Source organism: Sander lucioperca, chromosome 8, assembly GCF_008315115.2.
Source record: "Sander lucioperca isolate FBNREF2018 chromosome 8, SLUC_FBN_1.2, whole genome shotgun sequence".
NCBI lineage: Eukaryota > Metazoa > Chordata > Actinopteri > Perciformes > Percidae > Sander > Sander lucioperca.
Genome location: NC_050180.1, coordinates 18,028,612 through 18,049,909, shown reverse-complemented (window position 1 = coordinate 18,049,909; position 21,298 = coordinate 18,028,612). Strand labels below are relative to the sequence as shown.

Here is a 21,298-nt window from a genome sequence, read left to right as displayed (position 1 = left end):
TTAAGCTAGAGGTACTTTGAAGTTTGTCAAATAATGTCTTTATGCTGTCATTAGCATTTGCCATTGTAGTCACTGCTTTTTTTGAGAGACCCCTCCACCGAAGGAATCTGTTCACTATTTGTGTTGGCACATGTGTTGTTCCACTGAAAAACCTAAGCAAAGTCCCATTAAATGATTCAAATGGAAATGTGGATGTTGCCCACAGTGGTCCCCAGTTACGCACACCTGCTGCCAAGTGCATTAGTAAATGCACATTAAAAGAAGCATTAGCAGCTCCATACAGTTTCTCAAAGTTGAGCAGAAATTTTCGCAGAGCTTGTTCTACCACATCCACATGTCTCACTTTGATGGCATCCTGAAGAAGAGTGTGTATCGCAAAAACTAATAAAAAAAGATGTTTCCAATACTTCTTTTTCAGAATGCCATTCAAAACAGGCAATGCATAAAACAACAAAAATTACCTCCACTCAGATGCTTTCCAGAATTTTCTGTCCTTCACTGATCTTGGTGCCCTTGTGACCTCCACAGGTGGGTTAATGGCCAGCAATTCCTGGTCTATATCACTGACCTTGCCGCCCAAATACCAGTCTTCATTATGGTGCTTACTGTCTAGCCACAGAGATGTAATCTGTTTAGTGACACCCAGGCAGACACTGTGTTGGTACTCAGGAATGAATCCAGTGATCATCTTGAAGCTCTCAAGTTCCATCAAAGGGGATGGGCCTTTCACACCCATTACTGGATTAGCAGGTGTTGCCAGCATAGCATGCCGAAAATGATCCATCTCTGTCCGTAAAGGTGGTTCTGGGGTTTCCCAGACATATGGACCACCACCAGTGTGAAGGCAGAAGTCACACCCATATTTGCCGTTAAACTGTTTTGTGTTTCTCAGGAGGGGGCGGGCAACTGAATCTGAGGAGCACAGGAGTAAATGAACTTTGCTTGTATGCTCTACATTTTCAGAGTCCATCCATTTAATTCCAGTCTGTTCCAGTTCCTTGAGCTCTGCCACGAAAGCAGTTAAAAATGTGATCATATTTGGCTTGCTTTTACCAAACCATAAGCATGGTATACAGATGTTGGCTTGGCGATCTTTTGGTGACAGCTCTATGATTTGACACTGAATTGGCCATATCTGAAAATTATTGCTGTTGAAAACTGGAATTCCATCACAATTCCACATAATTGATATGTCATCAGCCCCTATTTGTCCACTCTGCTTGAGTTTTTCATATTCAGCCCCACACTGAATATCTGAAATAATGCCTGGAATTGAATGTCTTTCATTTAAATGCATCCCAGAATTTTCCACAATGTCCACTATTTGGGTTGATAGACTAAGTACAAGAAAGTAAGACCCAACCCTTAAGTTTCTCTCAATGTCAAATTCAGCATTACAAGAAGAACAATCTTTTGGAGCTGTCTCACTGGGTCCCATATAGCTTTCACAGTTGATACAATACAAATGGGGCACATAGTGGCCAAACTGTCCATACGCTTTATGAAAAAGATATGAGGTTGCTGGCACCAAGCCAGGGAAATGTTCATTAAACATTGTAAGAAGATCCTGAAGAGCTACTCCTGTCAAATTGTGCCTCAGTACATATGACATGAGTAAGAGCAGACTCTGTCCTTTTGTGAGGGGAGCACCTGGGTACACAGGATCGTCATTATGGTGTTTCTGTAATACAAGACAAGATTGCTCACATTCATACTTAAAACACAATAGGAAACATAAGCCAAACTTATGACAGTGTTGTCCTATTAATAGAGATGTCGCTTACACGCAATGTAAAATAACCAATATACAGATAATCTGTAATTAAATGGTAGTACCTTCCATTGGTTTGAATCTTGATTTCCGGCTTGGCTCCTCTCTTCTGCTCTGTGTTCTTGTCCACTTCCATCATCTTCCTCTCTGTGTTCTTGTCCACTTCCATCATCTTCCTCTCTGTGTTCTTGTCCACTTCCATCATCTTCCTCTCTGTCCTCTTGTCCACTTCCATCATCTTCCTCTCTGTCCTTTTGTCCACTTCCATCATCTTCCTCTCTTTCCTCTTGTCCACTTCCATCATCTTCCTCTCTTTCCTCTTGTCCACTTCCATCATCTTCCTCTCTTTCCTCTTGTCCACTTCCATCATCTTCCTCTCTGTGTTCTTGTCCACTTCCATCATCTTCCTCTCTTTCCTCTTGTCCACTTCCATCATCTTCCTCTCTTTCCTCTTGTCCACTTCCATCATCTTCCTCTCTGTGTTCTTGTCCACTTCCATCATCTTCCTCTCTGTCGTCATGTCCACTTCCATCATCTTCCTCTCTGTCGTCATGTCCACTTCCGCCATCTTCCTCTCTGTCCTCTTGTCCACTACCGCCATCGTCCTCTCTGTCCTCCTGTGTCTCTCTATCCACTTCTTGGTAAGTATCTGCATTACTATGATCTGCAAGACAAATCTGAAACAAATATAGAGGAATTAAGTGCAGCTTCAGTGTGGTTGAACATTGGAATATAAAAATACATTTACTACTGTAGCATTTATTTCTCCTGAACTTACCTTTTCAGTAACTTTTCTTCTGTAAAGGGATGTTCTTGGAACTGAAGATGTACTGAGAAATCTCTTGTAGAACAGTTTTCTCTTTTTCTGTGGATACAGTAAAAACTAAGATAATAGGAAACCTGAACACGGCTAGTGCTTTATCCACTAGCTAGCAGTAGTGTTGATGTTATTACCCTTGATGACTTACAGTGGATTTGGGCAAACATTTTAGGATGAAGATACTGGAAGGAATATTGTCTTTTAGAACTATGTTAACCATCAGATAGGCTGATCTTATATATAAGATATTATAATATAGGCTACCAAAGATAAATATTGTGGTTTTTTGAAAAGATGATGACAAGTTTACATCCTATTTTTCCTGCAGATGTCACAGTAAAAGTCATAATATATATATATTTTTTTAAAGTGTATGGGGTCTGCAGTGCGGAAGTCTTTGACGTGAAGTCAATAACAAGATGGTTTCGACGTATTTTTACCTCATAGCTAATAACACTTTAACAACAATGTTTTGATAGGGTATTATTTATCTTGAAACGTTTCACTTCATAATGTTATACAGAATACAGAATTAGTCGGAGAGTAAAATTTTAATTTTCGTTGTAGCCCACAGCATTTCACCAATTGTTTTTTTTCTTTACCTGGTTCGATTGAAGTCTTCTGTGTTTTGTTGTTCTTGGCGTCTCTGGTTGAGTCTCGTCAGAATTCAAATGTCTCTTCAAGTTTCGTTTTGCTGGCATGATGATTTTAACTGAACATAATGACAGTGTCTGACCAATCAAGTGCATCAGTTCCGTTTTTCACTTTCAGCCAATCAGAGCTGCGGACGTTCTTATCCGACAACCGTTGCATCTGAGCGAGGTCAGGTCAGTCGCGTGAAGCAGGTTTGCAGGTTAGGAGGATACAATGTTCAAATTCGCCATCTACTACTTATTGGATAAAACACTTAAAGTGGAAAGTACGCCGCTCATTCTTGGTAGCGACCAGTACACCCAAGTGGCATCCATGCCGGACCTTGATGACGACGCGAACTGGATTGAAATAAAATGGCCCACGAGAAAAGAACCAAACAGGACGGTGCCTGCTAAAGTGCTGTTATTTGGAGGTAAGTATGGAGAATACGGTAATGGGTAATAGGTATTTTGAATACCTATTATTTTTCCAACTCGGTCAGCTAGCTATAGCAGCTAACTGTTTAATTTAGTCGTTAGGAAAAATGTCTTGGCTAAACTTTTTTTTGTTTGTACTCTTCTCGTTATATCAGATTCCTACAAAGAACTTGTGTCGAAGAAGAATTTCTTCCTTCTCGGTAAAGATATCTGGGCCGAGGAGGAAAGCAGGGGTGTGCGCATGAAAAAGAAAATGTGTGAGACCGACGTAGTGAAGCCTAAAACGGCCATACAGGTGAGCGCACGCAACATTCCTTAATGCTGCACTAGCTGACACGCTGTCTCCAATACTTTAGCTAGCTACACATCCAGATGCTTTCTGGTAGAGGTCTTGACAAAATTCAAATCATTTACCTGAGTAAAAAAAACGAAAAAAAAAAACAGTTAAGCAATGCTAAAATTCTATCCCACTCAAGTTAAAGTGCATAATTATGTGCAGTAAAATGTAGCTAAACTATCAAAGTAAATGTACTGATTTGACAGATTTATTGTTATATATGACAACATTAGATGAATAATACTGAAACATCTCGATATAGCAGTATTTTGTTGTTGTAGCTGCCAGAGGTAGGTCTACAGATAGATTCAACTACTACATGCATTTTTATGTACAGAGACACCAAATATGCTATATCTAAGGGGTGGTGAGATAATTAAGGGAACTTTAAATAAGAAGACATCTAAAATGTGAACTTGATTACACAAAGCTTTCTGTAGGACGCCAACATTTTTATGTCATAAACATTTTTGACAGGCAAAGCAAACCAGGATTAAAGAGGCAGCCAGGGACCAGGTGTTACAAAACCTGAAGACTTCCCTGTCTCAGAAGAGGGCCCTGGACACACAAGATCACCTCTACAGTTCTGAGAAAGAATCTCCACAACGTGTTCATGGGGTAAGGCATACTTCTTTCTTGAGCAGGGGGCTACAACGTTTACAACATCAAAAAACGTGGTGTCCCTCAGACACTTCACTAAAAGGTATTGATTTGAGGAATATTGGACAGAATCTTTTAGTCCTGTGAATCACCTATTTTGCATGTTTCTTTGTGTTAATTATTAAGGTAGTTTGTCTATTTTATTTTTTAAAAACTTGACTACAATTTTAGTTAATACCAACATCAACATCTTTTTTTTCTAATGACATATTGTAGTTTCTAGTACAACTCAAATTTCAGGATATAACTAATCATTTTCCTACTTTTACCATATAAACGTTTTTCTTCAGGGAAAGCGAGCAAAGATTAACAAGGCAGCAAGATGTGTGCTTTTACCCCTGGCATCCAGTCCAAGTTCTGATGATGCCACATTCATAGGAAGTCCACAATGGCATGACATTGTAAGTCATACTTCTTTCCCAGCTGTTGTGTACTCTCAGACAAAAAATATTTCTCTGTTGTATTGCTTTTCACAGCTATTTTTCTTTTCCCTTTTGAAAGTTTCAAGACCATGCCTCAGATGAAGAGTTGGGTTTCTCCTCAGCCCAGAGAATGGCAAGTACATTTATATTGAATATTATATTATTATGGTAAAATGATATTATATTGAATGAATAGGTCAGGCAAAGGTCAGAGATCTTACATCCAACTGCATGGAAAACTTAATCTCACAATTGTTACATATCTTATTTTCACATATAAACTCCTTTTGGCTGTCATGTGCATGCCAACTAAGCATAATGTATTTCATTTACTTTTATTTAATATATTCAACAATATAATAATTTTCAAACACCTTTCATTAATGTTTTGTCCCACACAGTAGTGTGGATTAGAAGAGTGTCCTTTAAACATACTGTATTTCCTTTGAGAAATAAAGTATAGAAGTCAAAAGCATGCGCGTGCACACGTGTGTCTAAGACTATTGTCACTAATAACAAATAAGGGCTGATAATAATTAAAAACTTTATTTGAATAGTACCTTTTAGAACAGCATTTATTATAATTATAATTACAATCATAAATCTTAATTGACCTACAAAGTGTGCACAGGATTGGATCCCAGCTGTCAGATTGTCATTCACAGATCAGTCAGTCAGCATGACAGCTTGACAAACTGTAGTGTTTGTCTGTTGTTTTTATTGGGATCCAGAAAAACAAGCATCAAATAATCACAATCTCTAACGTACAAAATGAACACAACATTATATGTGCCGCTATTTCCTCCCACAATTCCTCACACCAGGTTCTTTAAATGTCTATTGTACCTTAATGAAGTTTAATGTGATTCTAATCTCTCATTCTCTCTTGAAGAAGTTGACGGATGATAATACTGGTCATGGCATGGCACCTGGAATGAATGAAATCATGTCATCCCTTCACGGTGGGTGTTCAGATTGGAATTAGAGGGGTTGACATGTCAGAACACAGTATGTTTATTAAACAATGATTCAGGGTGTTCCCACATTATTTATTGTGCTGTAGTGAGCTTAAGTACCATTACTTTTACTAACTAACAAACCAAATGTTTTCCCACTTATTATTACATTCATCTAGACCTGCCAGAAATGATTAAATTAATGAGGGAGTGTGTGGAGTGTGTCCGGGCATTGATGTCCTCGATTAGGGGGACCCCTTCATCTGCAGCGTCATCATCTTCTGTGGACAGTGAAATTGAAATGGTATGTTATAATTGAGGGATGAACGTATGTATTCATTACTTGACAGTTCATTCATAAAGAATTTTATATTTGCACTATGGACCTTTTGTCTTTGGCAGCATCATATTGTTGGTAATTGGGTCAGCAATAAAGTGATGGGATTTAATAGGTTATATGTTTCACAAATCAGTCATATGAATTATCTTGCTGTCAGTGGGAACTTCAACACCACTGGCCATAGCACTCCCTAGTGGTCTATATATACTAGCAGTGTTTCCAAGTAATTTAATTGAATTAACATTTTTTAATATTTGGATAATGTCTGTTCATTCCTCATAAGTAGGGAGAGATGATCTGTCCAATTTATCCTCTCTTTCTCTCCCATGCAGCATCCCTTGGCAGGCAGCACAGTGACAGTTTCAAAGAGGGCCTTCCTGCGGCTGAATAGGTCTCGCATGACCATTTTTGCCCAGGAGCTGGCTGTGCTGGTATTCACAAAGGAGGGCCTTGCACAGTCCACCCTAACTGGAAAGTCTGGGAGGGGGGGGGCGCCAAAAACACAGCTTGATGTTGACAAAGTGCAGGCTATTACAGGTACGTAATTGTTTTGAGTTACATGTAGTCTATTTAAAAGCTTCTGTGATTTCTATAGCAGCTAGATCACACGGAAACTGACCACGAGTAATTACTAAATACATGTTGGACTATTTACTGGTAGCAGTATTGGTATACCATACTGATACAATTTCTCAGAGTTTCCAGAGGGGTATTATAGAAAGCAGGTTATGTGAAAACGTAAGTGAACCCTGAGATGAGGGAAACTCTGTTTTTTTGTTCCTGAATGAGAGGTATCTTAAACTCTGTGTCAGTCACCATGGTAACTGACTCTGGGAACCTAACCTGCTCGCTGGCAGGTTTACTTGAAGAAACCCTGAGTCTGGCGGAGATGTCTGACAGGGCCTGTCCTTTCCTTCTCAACAGCATCATGTTGAAGCAGAAAGAATTCACATAGTTTTACAACAGGGGGTTATTTAGATTTGTTTAGATGAGCTCTCATTCCCTGAGCCGAACGGTACCACTTCTCATCAGTCCATCATTTATCTGAACAATATTCGGTCCGATCCGGCTACATCGAATATCAGGCTACACGTCACCGCTGACGTGCTCTCAGATCTGCATTTTTATCACTTTGCAGGTTAATCAATCACCTTCCAGCAGTCAGAAAAAGAGGGATCATTCACATTTCATTTGGCTTTTTTTATTTCCCACAGATAGCTACAAAAGTAGGCTAACCATCAGCCTGCATTGCCTCCAACAACGCAATTTCAAAGTACATGTTTCTAATTTGCTGCCGCATTTAGGATAATATTAAATAACTTCTAGTACTATCTGTAGATAAATGTGTGTGTCTGCCTCTTGGGTCCTGGGGGTGAGTGACGCCCTCAGCTTCTGGTGACCCAGCGACCTGACTCAGGACCAGCTCTTCTGCCTTCTTCCACATGGTCATTTACTCAGCAGGATGTTAGGAGACAGGATGTGTGTTAATCAGTAGGTAACTGTTGGTGGTAAAAAGCTGCTACAAGCTGAAATATCCACTGAATAAACTTTTACCTTGTTTAATATGCAGAATATGAATAAAACCAGAGTGAGGAGCAATCACAAGACTGTTTTTATAGCCTATATTCAGAGTTTCACTTCACAGATTAAGTCAACTCAGTTCCGGGTTAGGCTTCGAGTTTGTTGAACCTCCTTTCTGGAATACCCCTTTGATGTACTGTTCAAAATACTATGAATATGCTGTGTGACTTACATTATCTCGTCTATTCGGTCAACAGACGCTGTTCTAGAGTTTCCACAGACAAGTGTCTCTGATGTGCGCGCGGCCATCAGACGAAAGTGTAACAATGAGCAGTTCAGCCAAAAAAAGGAACATAATGTGTGGTGTGTGTTTCTGTATGGTGGGAGGGGTTAGGCGTGCAATAATAAGGAATGTTGTTTTTCATTGTTCACTATTTCTCAGTGTTCTGTAAAGTTTATGTGTAATGTTAAGTCTGCTGCCTGAAATGGACCTATTTCTACAAGGTTTACTAAAGTACCAATATTTGAAAATGTTTAAAAGCCATAATGTAAATGTTCATACATTTGTTGTACCACTGTTAAGAGATAGTACAAGTTTTTTGTATATACAATGTACTATTCTAATTAGGATATGGTACAAATACATTAAAGTATATTTTTTCACCTGGAAGTAGTCCTATAAGTCTTTCAGCCTTTAGTATACTGGTAATACATTTGCAAGTATGTGCAAGGTAGAAAGTAATATAGCAAAGTAATGATAAAGTATATTGACTATTAACTGCAAAGTATGCTTTTTTAGTAATTGGAATAAACCAAAAGTATAATTAAGCATATTATTAGCACAGTAAGAATATATTAAAAGTATAAAACATATATTTATAAGACACTAACAAATAATTTTTAATGTACTTATAATACAAAGTACACTTTAATTTAACTAATTAAGCATATATTAGTACATATAAAGCCATATGCTTAAAGTATACAAAATATACTTTAGCACATACAAGTACACTAAATACACTTCAAGTTGAGCTTTTCTACAATTTAATTACAATTAAAATACATTTAGTACAAAATTAGTTGTTCCAAAATAGCATGCTTCAAGTTAACTAATCATGAACACACTTGAAGTATAATGATGATTAGTGTGGCTTCAAGTACACAAAAGTATGCTAAATTTGAGTACACTTAGCACATTTATTTTTCAGCTGGGACTACACACGTTTTCTTATATTCTGTCCAATATTTTGTGCCCATATATTTTTATTAGTCTAGCCAATAGGAGGTGAAGTGAGCTTATAAATAGGCCTAAGTACTTCTGTGTTAAAGATGAGAGTCAGACCAGATTAACACATAGCCTTCTTCTGATTACTGAAGGGAAATGAAGTAGTCTAAGTAATGATTTACTGATAAAGCAACTTTAAATAGGCCTAAAGCAACTACTAAAAAAGCACAAGATTGAAGCCTGGCAGAGACATGATTATAGGCTAATAAATAACATGGGTCAGATATTTTCAGATAGGCTTTTAAAAGGTTGACATGGGTGACAATTGCATTATGTCAGTTGCCATCACATTGGCCTAGCAAATAGCCCTATTGTATGCTATGTATCATTAACTGAGCTCGTCCCAGCTGGACTCCCTGTTATGAAGGTCATTATTTATGTTCATAAATTCAATTAGGCTAAAAAATAGCCTAACTGTTACCTTTATCTTACGTTAATCAGCACCTGGCCTGTCTAAAACCTTCTAGTTTTCTAGCCATTCCACCACTTTTCTAACTTCTCCCAACTAATGGGAAGGATGGTGGGTGTGATAGGCTAGCCTATTGACACTATGAACATGTTTTTCTTGTCATCCTTTTATTTTTAATATCATTATGTTTCGGGGGGTGGGTGGGGAGTATTTGCAAGAGTGCATGGCTTGTAGCCTGGAGACCTCCTGTCACATGCTCCTCCCGTCTCATGCCTGGGCATGTCCAACGGTAAATTCAGATGTTCAGAATACAACGGTAAATACAGTTATCCGGACAGCCTGGCTTGCTTGAGGCACTGAATTGAATTAAACACGCGAAGCATTTGGCTAGGAGGGACAGGTGGGCGGAGGGTTAAAATACAGCACTCTGATTGGCCGAAAGCTCCACTTACACGCTGTGGCTCAGCGGCAGAATCAACGTCATAGATGTAGATTGCATAGAAACTGAAATCGGCGAAATGAAACATGCAACAAAATGCGTACCTAGAGAGCAGCGAATCGTACAAGCGTACTTAAGGGTCAAAATGCGTGCCGAGTACGAAAAATGCGTACATGTTGGCAGGTCTGGTGAAAACCCTCTATACCCCGGCTGCAATGGCGGGGCAGAGACTCATGCTGCGTTCCAGGCAACTCGTAACTCGTGTTTTCACAACCTTCTACCCGCGAAAGTGCCCTGGAACGGCAGTCAAATCCGTAACTTACTACTCGTGAACTTGTACCAGATTGTTGTACTCCCATGCTGCGTTCCAGACACAATTTTTAACCCGTAAGTTACGACTTCAAGTCACGACTCACGACTTGGTAGCGTTCCAGGCAAAGTCACCACAAACCCTTCTAGCTAGCCGCTACCTAACGTTGACGTTAGCCAGCGCTGTTAAAGGAGAATTCCGGTCGATTCCAACCCGTAGCTCTGTTGTTAGTAAATTAGGAGTACTGTCCTCCAGGAGTTATCCTCCTGCTAGCGTTAGCACCCAACAGGCTTAAACAGGGCTTAAACAGGGCAAGCTCTAAACATGCTCGAAATGCCATTACAAGTGCTTAGCCATGTGCAGTTATTCCTTCCAAGGGAACACAGCGAATTTGACTGCAGTAGATGTGACAGAAAGCCATAAAAGTTGTGTTAATCCATACCTCTGTTTATTTCCTGGACAGCCTGGCTGTCGACCGGAAGCGTGGAACAGATCGTGCAGTGTCGTAAATCCTCGTACAACTGCGCATGCGCGAACATTTTGCGCATGTGCAGAAGGATCGTGCAGGCAGAACGGATCGTGTACCGACACTCCCTACACCGAGTTATCCTCCTGCTAGCGTTAGCACCCAACAGGCTTAAACAGGGCAAGTTTTAAACGTGTTTTTAGCCTCTAAACATGCTCGAAATGCCATTACAAGTGCTTAGCCATGTGCAGTTATTCCTTCCAAGGGAACACAGCGAATTTGACTGCAGTAGATGTTGTCGGTACACCATCCGTTCTTCCTCCACGATCCGTTCTGCACATGCGCAAGATAATACTGTTTTACCGAGGATACGACCTGCACGATCTGTTCCACGCTAGCCTATGGCTAGCCTCCACCGGGAAGCTAACGTTAGTTTAGCTAACAGCTAATTCGGCTAACCGCTAGCTGACAGCTAGATTCAGTCTAAAATAACGTTAACTCAAACGTAATGGGAAAAGCAGGCTACAGCTAAATTAAGACTTCACAGTAATAACAATAAAGACAAGTATTGAGTGATTGTATTTTAAATGAGCACAAGTAAAGTAGAACTGACGTAACAGCTGTTATATATGTTAGGTGTTTGTTATATATGTCAACGTTTATTTTCAAGTTTTATTTTGAGGGTCTTTTAAAGTTATTACATGCTGTCTCAGCTAGCAGTTAGCCGAATTAGCTGTTAGCTAAACTAACGTTAGCTTGCCTGTGGAGGCTAACGGCAGACCGCTACAATCAGCTAGCGGTTAGCCGAATTAGCTGTTAGCTAAACTAACGTTAGCTTGGCTGTTGACCGGAAGCGTGGAACAGATCGTGCAATGTCGTAAATCCTCGTACAACATTTTGCGCATGTGCAGAACGGATCGTGCAGGCAGAACGGATCGTGTACCGACCATGGATGTATTAAGAGAACTGGATACAGTGTTCGGCAGGGAGCCCCGTACATTCCAATGAGAGTGCTCAAAAGCGCATAAAGCAAACATGGAGCTCGGCTCTTCCGCATTGTTGGCCCATAACGCTGGTTGGCTCACATTGGGCATGCGCACTAGCAACAATTTGTTTGTGAGGTCGTAGCAACCGGTAGCAACATGCGCGTTCATGAGCTCCTCTCTCGTGTCTCGTACATAGTGGCGAACTCATGAACTCGCCGTTTTCATTGTCTAAAATATTCACTAACGTTAAACATCGTGTTTTCGTTGTTCCTGATCGTTTACATGCTTAGCTAAATAAACGATAGATGTATTTAGCTAGACAACCAAGGAGATTTAATAATTATGTTGTGCTACTAGCTAGCTAATAACTAGCGCTAGCAGTTAGCCAGAGCTCATTCATGGCTTCAGCTCTCATCCACGTTACAAGCTTTACAGCATACAGCCCTCGGATGTATTATAAGAGAGAACCAAGGCGATGTAATCACTATGTCTATAGTAACGTTATGTAGGCATATAACTAGCTATGTATAGATCTTAATACAGACATGCTAGCTACCCCTAATGTTAGCAACTAGCTAGCTAGCCGATAGCCCGCCAGTTTGGGAAACGCTAATGACGTTACATCCACGTAGCTAACAGGCTTTACAGCAGCTACATACATCCCTGGGATGTATCATAACTTCATAAGATAATACCATGGACGTATTAATAGAACACATGGTGAATTACAACCATTAGCTATATCCATTATTACAGCTAGCTACATGAGCTCGGGAGAACAGTCATGTGAGCGGGCGGGCGCAGTCCCGCGGCTCTGCTTGCGTCCACTATGCGCGTTCATCATGACAAATTTAATAATTCTGGATTTGCTTCTAGTGAATGTTAAAAATGTTAAAAACGTGACGTTTTAAACAAGGACCCTTTCAGTGTTCGGGCTGGTAAGTTGATATACCCAGAAACAAATTATCCGCTGAAATACAGACGTTTCTTTCGCCATGCAAAGTCTATGTGAAAAGTCTTTCTGGGCCATGGGGTGCAGTACCACCGTTATCCGCTAAGCCCATGGTGGCTTTTAGACTCGGCGCTCTTCCTGGGGGTTTGGTACCGACAGAGAGCACCGATTGGTTTCGTTTTTCTCGCTACTGACAGTACTCCTAATTTACAAACAACAGAGCTACGGGTTGGAATCGACCGGAATTCTCCTTTAATCACCAGTGTCTGTACAGCATCAACAGGGGTCGTCATTGTTGTCTATGTGTGTGACGTCAAAAACTATAACTGAGAGTACAACGATCTGATACGAGTTCACGAGTAGTAAGTTACGGGTTTGACTGCCGTTCCAGGGCACTTTCACCGGGAGAAGGTTGTGAAAACACGAGTTACGGGTTGCTTGGAACGCAGCACCAGTTACAGTTTTTGACGTCACACACATAAACAACAATGGCGACCCCTGTTGATGCTGTACAGACGCCGGTGATTAACAGTGAGAAATAGGAATAAATATACATAAATAGGCAACGTAAAGTAATTTCGCACATTTTAAAACAATACACATATGATCGTGTACTACTACAGGTTATGTTTATTAAATGAAGCCCAAAATATGTCTCTGACTAGAAATCGCTAGTATCAGCTAGCGCTAGCTAGAAAGGTTTGTGGTGACTTTGCCTGGAACGCTACCAAGTCGTGAGTCGTGACTTGAAGACGTAACTTACGGGCTAAAACTCGTGTCTGGAACGCAGCATTACCCTGAACTCGGATTTCAGAGTTGGGAAATCGGACAACCGTGCAGCATTCCGAGCTCAAAATCCAACATGGCTGCCCCGTGCATGAACAGCGTTCTCTTAACATCCATGATCAACAGTAGTAAAAGCTGTAGTAACATAGGTTATTAGCACTTCGATCTTATTTGTGTCTCACTAAATCAGTCTTACACACAGTCCTCTCCAACTCGTATCTGTGGACATGTTGTTATGCTGTTTGTATGTACAACAAAACAGTGCAATGTGTTGTTATCAACTGGTATTGCTAAGTTACAACCCCACAATGAAAAATGTGACTAAATGGAACGCATTCAACTCGGGTGTGACGACATTCCCAGCTCCGGCTTCAGAGTTAAATGGAACGAACGAAACAACGTTTCTGACAGAGGGAGAATACCATAGATATAGAACAATCTATGGAGAATACACAGGTAGCTATATTCAGACAGACAGTATGAGGAGAAAAAATAGTGTTTTTTGAACATTAAAGTATGTAAACATGTTCTTGTAGAAACCAAAAATCGAATTGAGACGTGATTTATCGTTCAACTAGCTAAATAGTTTAGTGGCTGCTGTTCAGCACGTGACTTTCTGGGTGTTTCTTAAAGCCGCTCTCACATGATCTTGTTGTCAGTCTCTCTGCTGTAGCTGCGGTGATAGTGTTGAAAGGAGAGCTAAATTAATCACACAGCTAGCATACAAAGATAACAAGTTTAAACTTAGCTACAACCAGAAACGTCAGTGTTTTTTGTTACCAAGAACAGTACTACAAACCAGTGGACTTGAGTTTTATTTTGCCTTTGCTGTTGTTACGCTGACGTTAGCCTAGCTAGCCCAACATCTGCTAAGCTAGCTAACTAGCCGCGTACAGGCTGTTGTTGTGATTTTGCCCTGACAAGAAGCCGGAGAGGAACCGGAGAAACATGAAGCAGATCGGGGGTGTCCAGTCATGGTGTCTAGGAGTAACGTTACAGTTGATTATTGGTGAGTAACGTTACTGGTTCGGTTTATCTAAATTTAACAACGGTTATCTGGCGAGCAAAACAGTAACGTTACCGAAGGTCACAAATAACATTCTCTCAACTAACGTTACTAACGCCGTTAGGACTAGCAGGTTATTGTTACTAACGTAAATAAAAAAGAAACGTTTTCTGTTTTTTCTAAAGATTTAAAAGGACTCCAATGAAACCTAAGTTATTATACGTTAGCGGTTAGTTTGTCAGGCCTACATGTCAGTTAACGTGGGTTTTTGTGGCAGAATTAACATTTTAACTTACAAATGCTGGATAGTATATTGCTGAGTTCGCGTCTCTCTTAGTTCCGTCAATGATGGAGAAAAGGTAACAAAGAGGGTTAATCTCACTTTACTTCTTCACTATATGCAGAAGTGGAAGAGACCAGGGGAAGAATGAAGTGGTGAAATAAAAGCAAAGGATTCTTGAGTCGGTTTAGAGTCAGTTTGATAGTCCGTAAATAAAATGGAGGTGCTGTTAATAGTGGTGGAAAGTAAAAAGTACATAAAACTAACCCTAACTTAAATACAGAATCAATCAATATATTTTTTTATTTGTCAAATTGAAATCGTATGATGTACAATTCCAGTGAAACAATGTAATCCCATCAGGTCCTTTCAACTTGTGCATGATTCATCTTAAAGCAGAATGTGGCCGTCAGATTGGCACAGAGTAAAGGAGTCACCCGGTTGTATGGCACAAAAATCTGTGACCTGTCAATATTTGTGTCCCCCTACCTAAACCTAACCCTAACTACGGAGGAGGGAAACGGATTCTGAAGAGGTCACAGATTTCTGTGTAACACTGGCAGTCTAGGATCCAGCTTAGTCTCTGAGAAAGGACACCACAGCTCCTGACATCTCGCTGGAAACTGACGGAGACCACTCAGCTCGCTGTCTGATGCCTGCCAACTTGTCTATATCCTCGATGTTCCACTTCCGGGATTGCTCCGGTGCCGCAGGAAATATTGCCAGATGCATGTCTTTTCATCGATGTCCGTTTCCTTCCGCTTTCTTTGTGTTGGAATTTTAAACTCCGGTGGATTTATGAGGACTATGGTTAACTGCTCCTCTGATCTCTGCAGGGTAAATCCAGACAGCTAGCTAGACTATCGGTCCAATCTGAGTTTTCTCTCGCACCACTAAAACAACCTTTGAACGTACACATTCCACCAAAACAAGTTCCTTCCCGAGACTATTTTGCAGCGGCTATGTGCGCAGCTTAGCGCTGCCCATGACGATTGTGATTGATTGGTTTAAAGAAATTCCAATAAACCAGAGCACGTTTTTCTCCCATCCCGGAATGCTGTGTGGAGTAGCCAGACCCTCCTCCACTCCGCAGCGGAGGAGGGTCTGGCAAAGCGAGACTACCTGCTGACTGACTAGCAGGATGCCCAGCAGAGAAGTAACAGTTGTTGTTTAATTCCTCCATGCTTTCCTTAGTGCCCTTCTGATGTAGAGATGGACGCAGAAATGTTCTTGCTTATCCAAATAGTCAGAATCATAGCCATAGGTTGTAGCTGATGGCCATCTTCAGCTTTTCCTCTGTTTACTCTGATGTTTATATTTGAAAACTTTGACCGGCCAGACTAGCAGAGTCAGCAGGAGACTGGTGAGTTGATTTCCCTATCCTGATGAGCGACTCTTAGTCATGAGATGGTCTTGCTAGCCTGAGCCCATCCTTCTCCACCTTTTCCTCAGTGTTTACTCTGATGTTTACATTTGAAACTTGAGTCAGCTGGCTAGCTAGCCAGGAGGTTAGCAGAGGCAGTAGGAGACTGGTGAGTTTATTTCACAATCCTGATGAGCAACTCATAGCCACATGTCATCACCGTCCAATGTAAACTACATAAAGCACTACTAATATTTCTCAAATATACAATTCAGCATCAATTTTACATCTTTGAAAAATCCAGAATCTATGAATATGCAAATATTGTTAATTTCAAAAGATTTAACTGTTGGATACAAAATGTCTTCTACGTCACTGAAAAGTCCATTCTGTTTGTGACCAGGAGGTTCAAGTTTCAACATCACACTCGTGTAAGTTGCATATTGAACCATGATTGACTTCATGACTAGTTGTGATGTCACAAAATAATGCACATATACCATGAATGTGAAAACAGTCTTCTAGTGTAAACTTTGCACATACATCTTTCTGCACACAGTGAAGCACAAACATCAAAGTGAAATAATAAGAAACTCATTTTTGAGTGGAGGGTTGTCTTTAACAATTTGTTTGATTAGTCAATTGACAGAAAAATAATCTGCACTAGAGGTGCAACGATGAATCGATTAGTTGTCAACTATTAAATTAATCGCCAACTATTTTGATAATCGATTAATCGTTTGAGTCATTTTTTTATTAAAAAAAAAAAAAGATTTCTCTGATTCCAGCTTCTTAAATGTGAATATATTCTAGTGTCTTCTCTCCTCTGTGACAGTAAGCTGAATATCTTTTTTTAGTTTTGGACAACACAAAACATTTGAGGATGTCATCTTAGGCTTTGGGAAACACTGATCCACATTTTTCACCATGTTTTGACATTTTTATAGATCAAACAACTAATTGATTAATCGAGAAAATAATCGACAGATTAATTCAATTACATTTTATTTATAGTATCAAATCATAAGAGTTATCTCGAGACACTTTACAGATAGAGTAGGTCTAGACCACACTCTATGATTTACAAAAACCCAACAATTCCAGTAATTCCCCCAAGAGCAAGCATTAGCAGTGGCTAATGTGTAATGTGACAGTGGCGAGGAAAAACTCCCTTTCAGGAAGAAACCTCGGACAGACCCAGGCTCTTGGTAGGCGGTGTCTGACGATGCCGGTTGGGGGTTGGGGGTGTGCTGAACAGTGGCAATAATAGTCACAAGGATAATGGAACAGTGACTACAAATGGTAGTAGTTCATGTCATAACAGGGCACTGAAGGGCGTTACAGGATGTAGCATGGCACAGCACAGCGTCGTTGGGCGTAGCAAGATGCAGACGCTTGGCAGGATGGCAAGTGTATTTTGTTTTTCTTTTGCAAAATGCCAAATGCACTGGTACCAGCTTCTCAAATGTGAATATTTGCTGTAGGGATGTCACGAGAGCCGGTTCTTCGGTACCAAAATTCTGAAAATGTGACCCTACTCATTTTACTACAGTACCGTAGGTACCGAGGGATGCAATTCTTTCGGACCAGTGTTCTAATCTGCCGCTAATTGTTGGAGAAGAAGAACGTCCACCAGCATCTCCGTTGTCAGCCTCTGGCTGTACCGTAACATTACATCTACAGCAACAGCTTCCCGACTTCACCTGGCGCTCGCAAACCAAAAGTAAAATCTGTTTCTCTCTGCCGTTGTCTGTCACAGCCTAACGTTAGCTCCAATAGCTGACATTAGCTAACTTTAGTGATTGTTTTAGTGGACCTCTGTAATGGCAGTTAAGTTAATTAAGTTAACCTTAACCTAGTCTCGCATTGCCAGACCTTCCTCCACAGTGCTGCGGAGGAGGGTCTGACTAGTCCACACAGCACTCCGGGATGGGATCGTTTATTGGCATTTCTTTAAACCAATCACAATCGTCATGGGCGGTACGAAGAGCGGAGCCATGTTGCTGCTGCAAAATAGCCTCGGGAAGGAACTTGTTTTGGTGGATCGTGTACGTTCAAAGGTTGTTTTAGTCGTGCAACAGAAAACTCAGATTCAGCAGATAGTCTAGCTAGCTGTCTGGATTTACCCTGCAGAGATCTGAGGAGCAGTTAACCATAGTCTTCATAAATCGACCGGAGTTTAAAATTCCAACACAAAGAGAGGAAGGTAACGGACATTGGCGAAAAGACATGCATCCGGCGGAATTTCCTGCAGCACCGGAGCAATCCTGGAAGTGGAACGTCGGCGGTAGGGAAAACACTGTGCTTGGAAGCACTGGCTTAATCCTAGGCTATGTCCTGACTTGTTTTCCATTATACTTTCATACTTTGTCCAATGTGGTTGTAGACAGGTTTTAATTTGTATTCTATGTGATATTAAAAAGATCTTAAAGTCTTACATTCAACTTGGTAAACCCTGCAGAAACCCTGTATTTATTTATATATTAAGTATTTAACACCTTGCATCTCTGTAATACTAGACTCCTAACTGAATACCTCTTGCAGCTGCCGTCATGCACCAGGGTTTTGCTACTGTTGCGCCGCCCACAGCTGCACTGTACAAAGACCCTGGCAGACCTGAGAAAGGAAACTACCAGGTCAACGGCACCAACGGTACTGCCTGTTTACTGGCATCCATGGGTCTCCAGCTCACCATCACCTTCAACTCTGTCTCCCAGAATAAGGTGTCTCAATATAAACCCTCAAACAGTTGGTTGAATTCTGTTGGAGCTACAAATACAGACACATTAACAGGTTTTAAATACTAATTGTGAACTCCTATTCATTTACAGACTGTGCAGGATGTTGTGAACATTCAGCCCAATGTGACAAAGCACTCTGGGTCATGTGACCCAGAAAACGCCACTCTGCGTCTCTCAACGGATGCAGAGAAGACCAACCTTACCTTTTTCTTCACACTGGTGAGTTAGTGTCTGCCCTCACAACCATGTGCATAAAACCCCTTGTACTTCCTGAAACAGCCACTAGATGGCAGCTGAGCTTGATGTAAACTTGCTTTACTGCAGTGTTACTGACTTGCGGGTATGCTGTTTCTTTCTAGAATACTACGTCCAATAAGTACCACCTGAGTGAAGTTTCTCTGTCAGCAGCCTGGCCAGACATGAAAGGTGAGTTCACTTTACCTCCCAGTATTCATGCTAACTACCTTTTATCAAGTTACAAACATGATTTCAACCGATCCTGATCCACCTCCAGTTTTTTTTGTTTTTTTTACCTGGACTTATTTCCCCATTCATTTGTGTCTAATAGACTGATGTGAACAAAGATCTTTGAAGTTAGTCCAGTATTGAGCGAGAACACAGTGACCGGCCAACGGGGCAATTTTCCATTGCAGCCCGGTTTGCGTTGGCTGGTCACTGCGTTCTTGCTCAATACTAGACAGCATTTTGAAATCAGTGGCAATACCCAGCCCTAGTCGTGCTAATTGGCTGGATTAAATGGTATTGTTTTGCTATATCCCCCCCCCCCTGTAATCACTAACTGTTCTGTTCTCTGCTATAGAGCCCTTCTCAACCCATAACCGCAGTCTGGACTACCTGCATGGCACCCTGGGGTACTCATACTTGTGCCGTGAGGAACAAACTCTGAATGTGGACCAGAATTTGTCCATCAACATCTTCCAGGTGCAGGTGCAGCCTTTCGGCCTCACCAAAGATCAGTTTGGAGCAGGTAAACACTTCCGCCGTCTGGTAGAATGTGATGAAAATAAATCGCTTTTTTGCTCTAATTTGTCTTCTCTGTTTTTTTTCACTCTCTTAGCTGAGGAATGCCAGTTGGATGAAGATGACATGTTGATCCCCATCATAGTTGGAGCGGCTTTAGCAGGTCTCGTCCTCATCGTGCTCTTGGCCTACCTCATTGGCAGGAAGAGGAGCCACGCTGGCTACCAGACCATCTGAGGTCACTTAACACTCCCAGAGGGTACTGTCCCACCCTTGAGATTAACCACTGTTTTATGAGACTTAACACTCCACCCTGTTCCTCTCCATCACTCATCCTCCCTGCCTGTGTGTGTGTGCTGTTCTTTGCCCTCATCAGTAACACTAGTCATTATCACTTGGTGGAGGTTGATATGCTCGTTCTGAACTGACCCTTATTTATAAAATAGGGGCTTTGTTTGAAGATTGTAATGAAATGAGGGAAAAAAAACCTACTGGTACTACGTAAAGCAGGGCATGGATGTGGATCAGAGGGTTTATGAGAGTTCTCAAATTGTATTGTACTATTTATGATTTCTGTAAAAGGAACTTTGAGGGATTGTGGGAGTAGAGGGAATTGCGACTGTAGCTTTTCTTATTGTTTATCTGCTTTAGGGTGAGCATTTTTAGTGGTCTTGCCCTTAATGAAGTATAAGTTATTATAAAGGGAATATTTCTAGCTCTTTAACTTAATCCACTTCAGACAGTAAAGATCTGATGTTTTTTTATTGCAACTCTTCATTTAGCCCAAGTATGCAGATTTTACTTACCGTACTAAAAACACAGTAAACTAATCCTAAAAAGGATATGTGAGGAGTCCCCTTCGTAGTAAAGATGCATTAAGGGATTTATTTTGTTCACTGGCATTAGTGATGATAGGATTTTTTTTTTAATGATTCTTTCCCTTTTAAATGTACTCAGTACATTTTGTATGGAGGCTTTAGATGCGGTTGTCAGCTTTGTAAGATAATTTGCTTGGGCTTTTTCACTTAATTTAAAGGAATAATTCAACATTTAGGGAAATATGCTTATTTGCTTTCTTGCCGAGAGTCGGATGAGAAGATCGATACCACTCTCATATTTATGCTAAATGTGAAGCTACAGCCAGCAGCAGGTTAGCTTAGCATAAAGACTGGAAACGACTAGCATAGCTCTGTCTAAAGGTAACAAATCTGCCTACCAACATCTCTAAAGATCACTGATTTACATGTTATATCTCATTTGTTTAATCCAAAATGTACCACGTTGAAATAGTTTGGCACGTAACCCTCCATAAAAACACAACGTGAAGTTTTGGCATTTCAGTTTTTGTATTAAACAAACAAGATATAACTTTTATATAACGTTTATTAGTGAGC

The 21,298-nt window shown here is 40.7% G+C and overlaps 3 protein-coding genes across 3 annotated transcripts; 2 read left to right on the top strand and 1 right to left on the bottom strand.

Moving 5' to 3' along the window:
• Window positions 1-1,431: 1,431 nt before the first annotated feature.
• LOC118495671 (UPF0329 protein ECU05_1680/ECU11_0050-like) lies at window positions 1,432-2,918 on the bottom strand. Its single transcript, XM_036004688.1, has 3 exons — window positions 2,550-2,918; window positions 1,837-2,448; window positions 1,432-1,681 (listed from the first exon to the last, which is right to left on the bottom strand). The coding sequence occupies exons 2-3, from the start codon at window positions 2,424-2,426 to the stop codon at window positions 1,597-1,599; spliced, it is 675 nt and encodes a 224-aa protein (XP_035860581.1). The 5' UTR covers window positions 2,427-2,448; window positions 2,550-2,918; the 3' UTR covers window positions 1,432-1,596.
• A 540-nt stretch (window positions 2,919-3,458) lies between these two features.
• LOC116046401 lies at window positions 3,459-5,771 on the top strand. Its single transcript, XM_036004163.1, has 6 exons — window positions 3,459-3,657; window positions 3,817-3,956; window positions 4,476-4,616; window positions 4,949-5,059; window positions 5,160-5,217; window positions 5,746-5,771. The coding sequence occupies exons 1-6, from the start codon at window positions 3,459-3,461 to the stop codon at window positions 5,769-5,771; spliced, it is 675 nt and encodes a 224-aa protein (XP_035860056.1).
• An 8,332-nt stretch (window positions 5,772-14,103) lies between these two features.
• On the top strand, window positions 14,104-20,743 carry lamp1b (lysosomal associated membrane protein 1b). Its single transcript, XM_031294712.2, has 6 exons — window positions 14,104-14,542; window positions 18,727-18,905; window positions 19,014-19,142; window positions 19,283-19,349; window positions 19,744-19,911; window positions 20,002-20,743. Exons 1-6 carry the CDS (start codon window positions 14,482-14,484, stop codon window positions 20,139-20,141), a joined length of 744 nt encoding a protein of 247 aa, XP_031150572.1. The 5' UTR covers window positions 14,104-14,481; the 3' UTR covers window positions 20,142-20,743.
• Window positions 20,744-21,298: the final 555 nt, after the last annotated feature.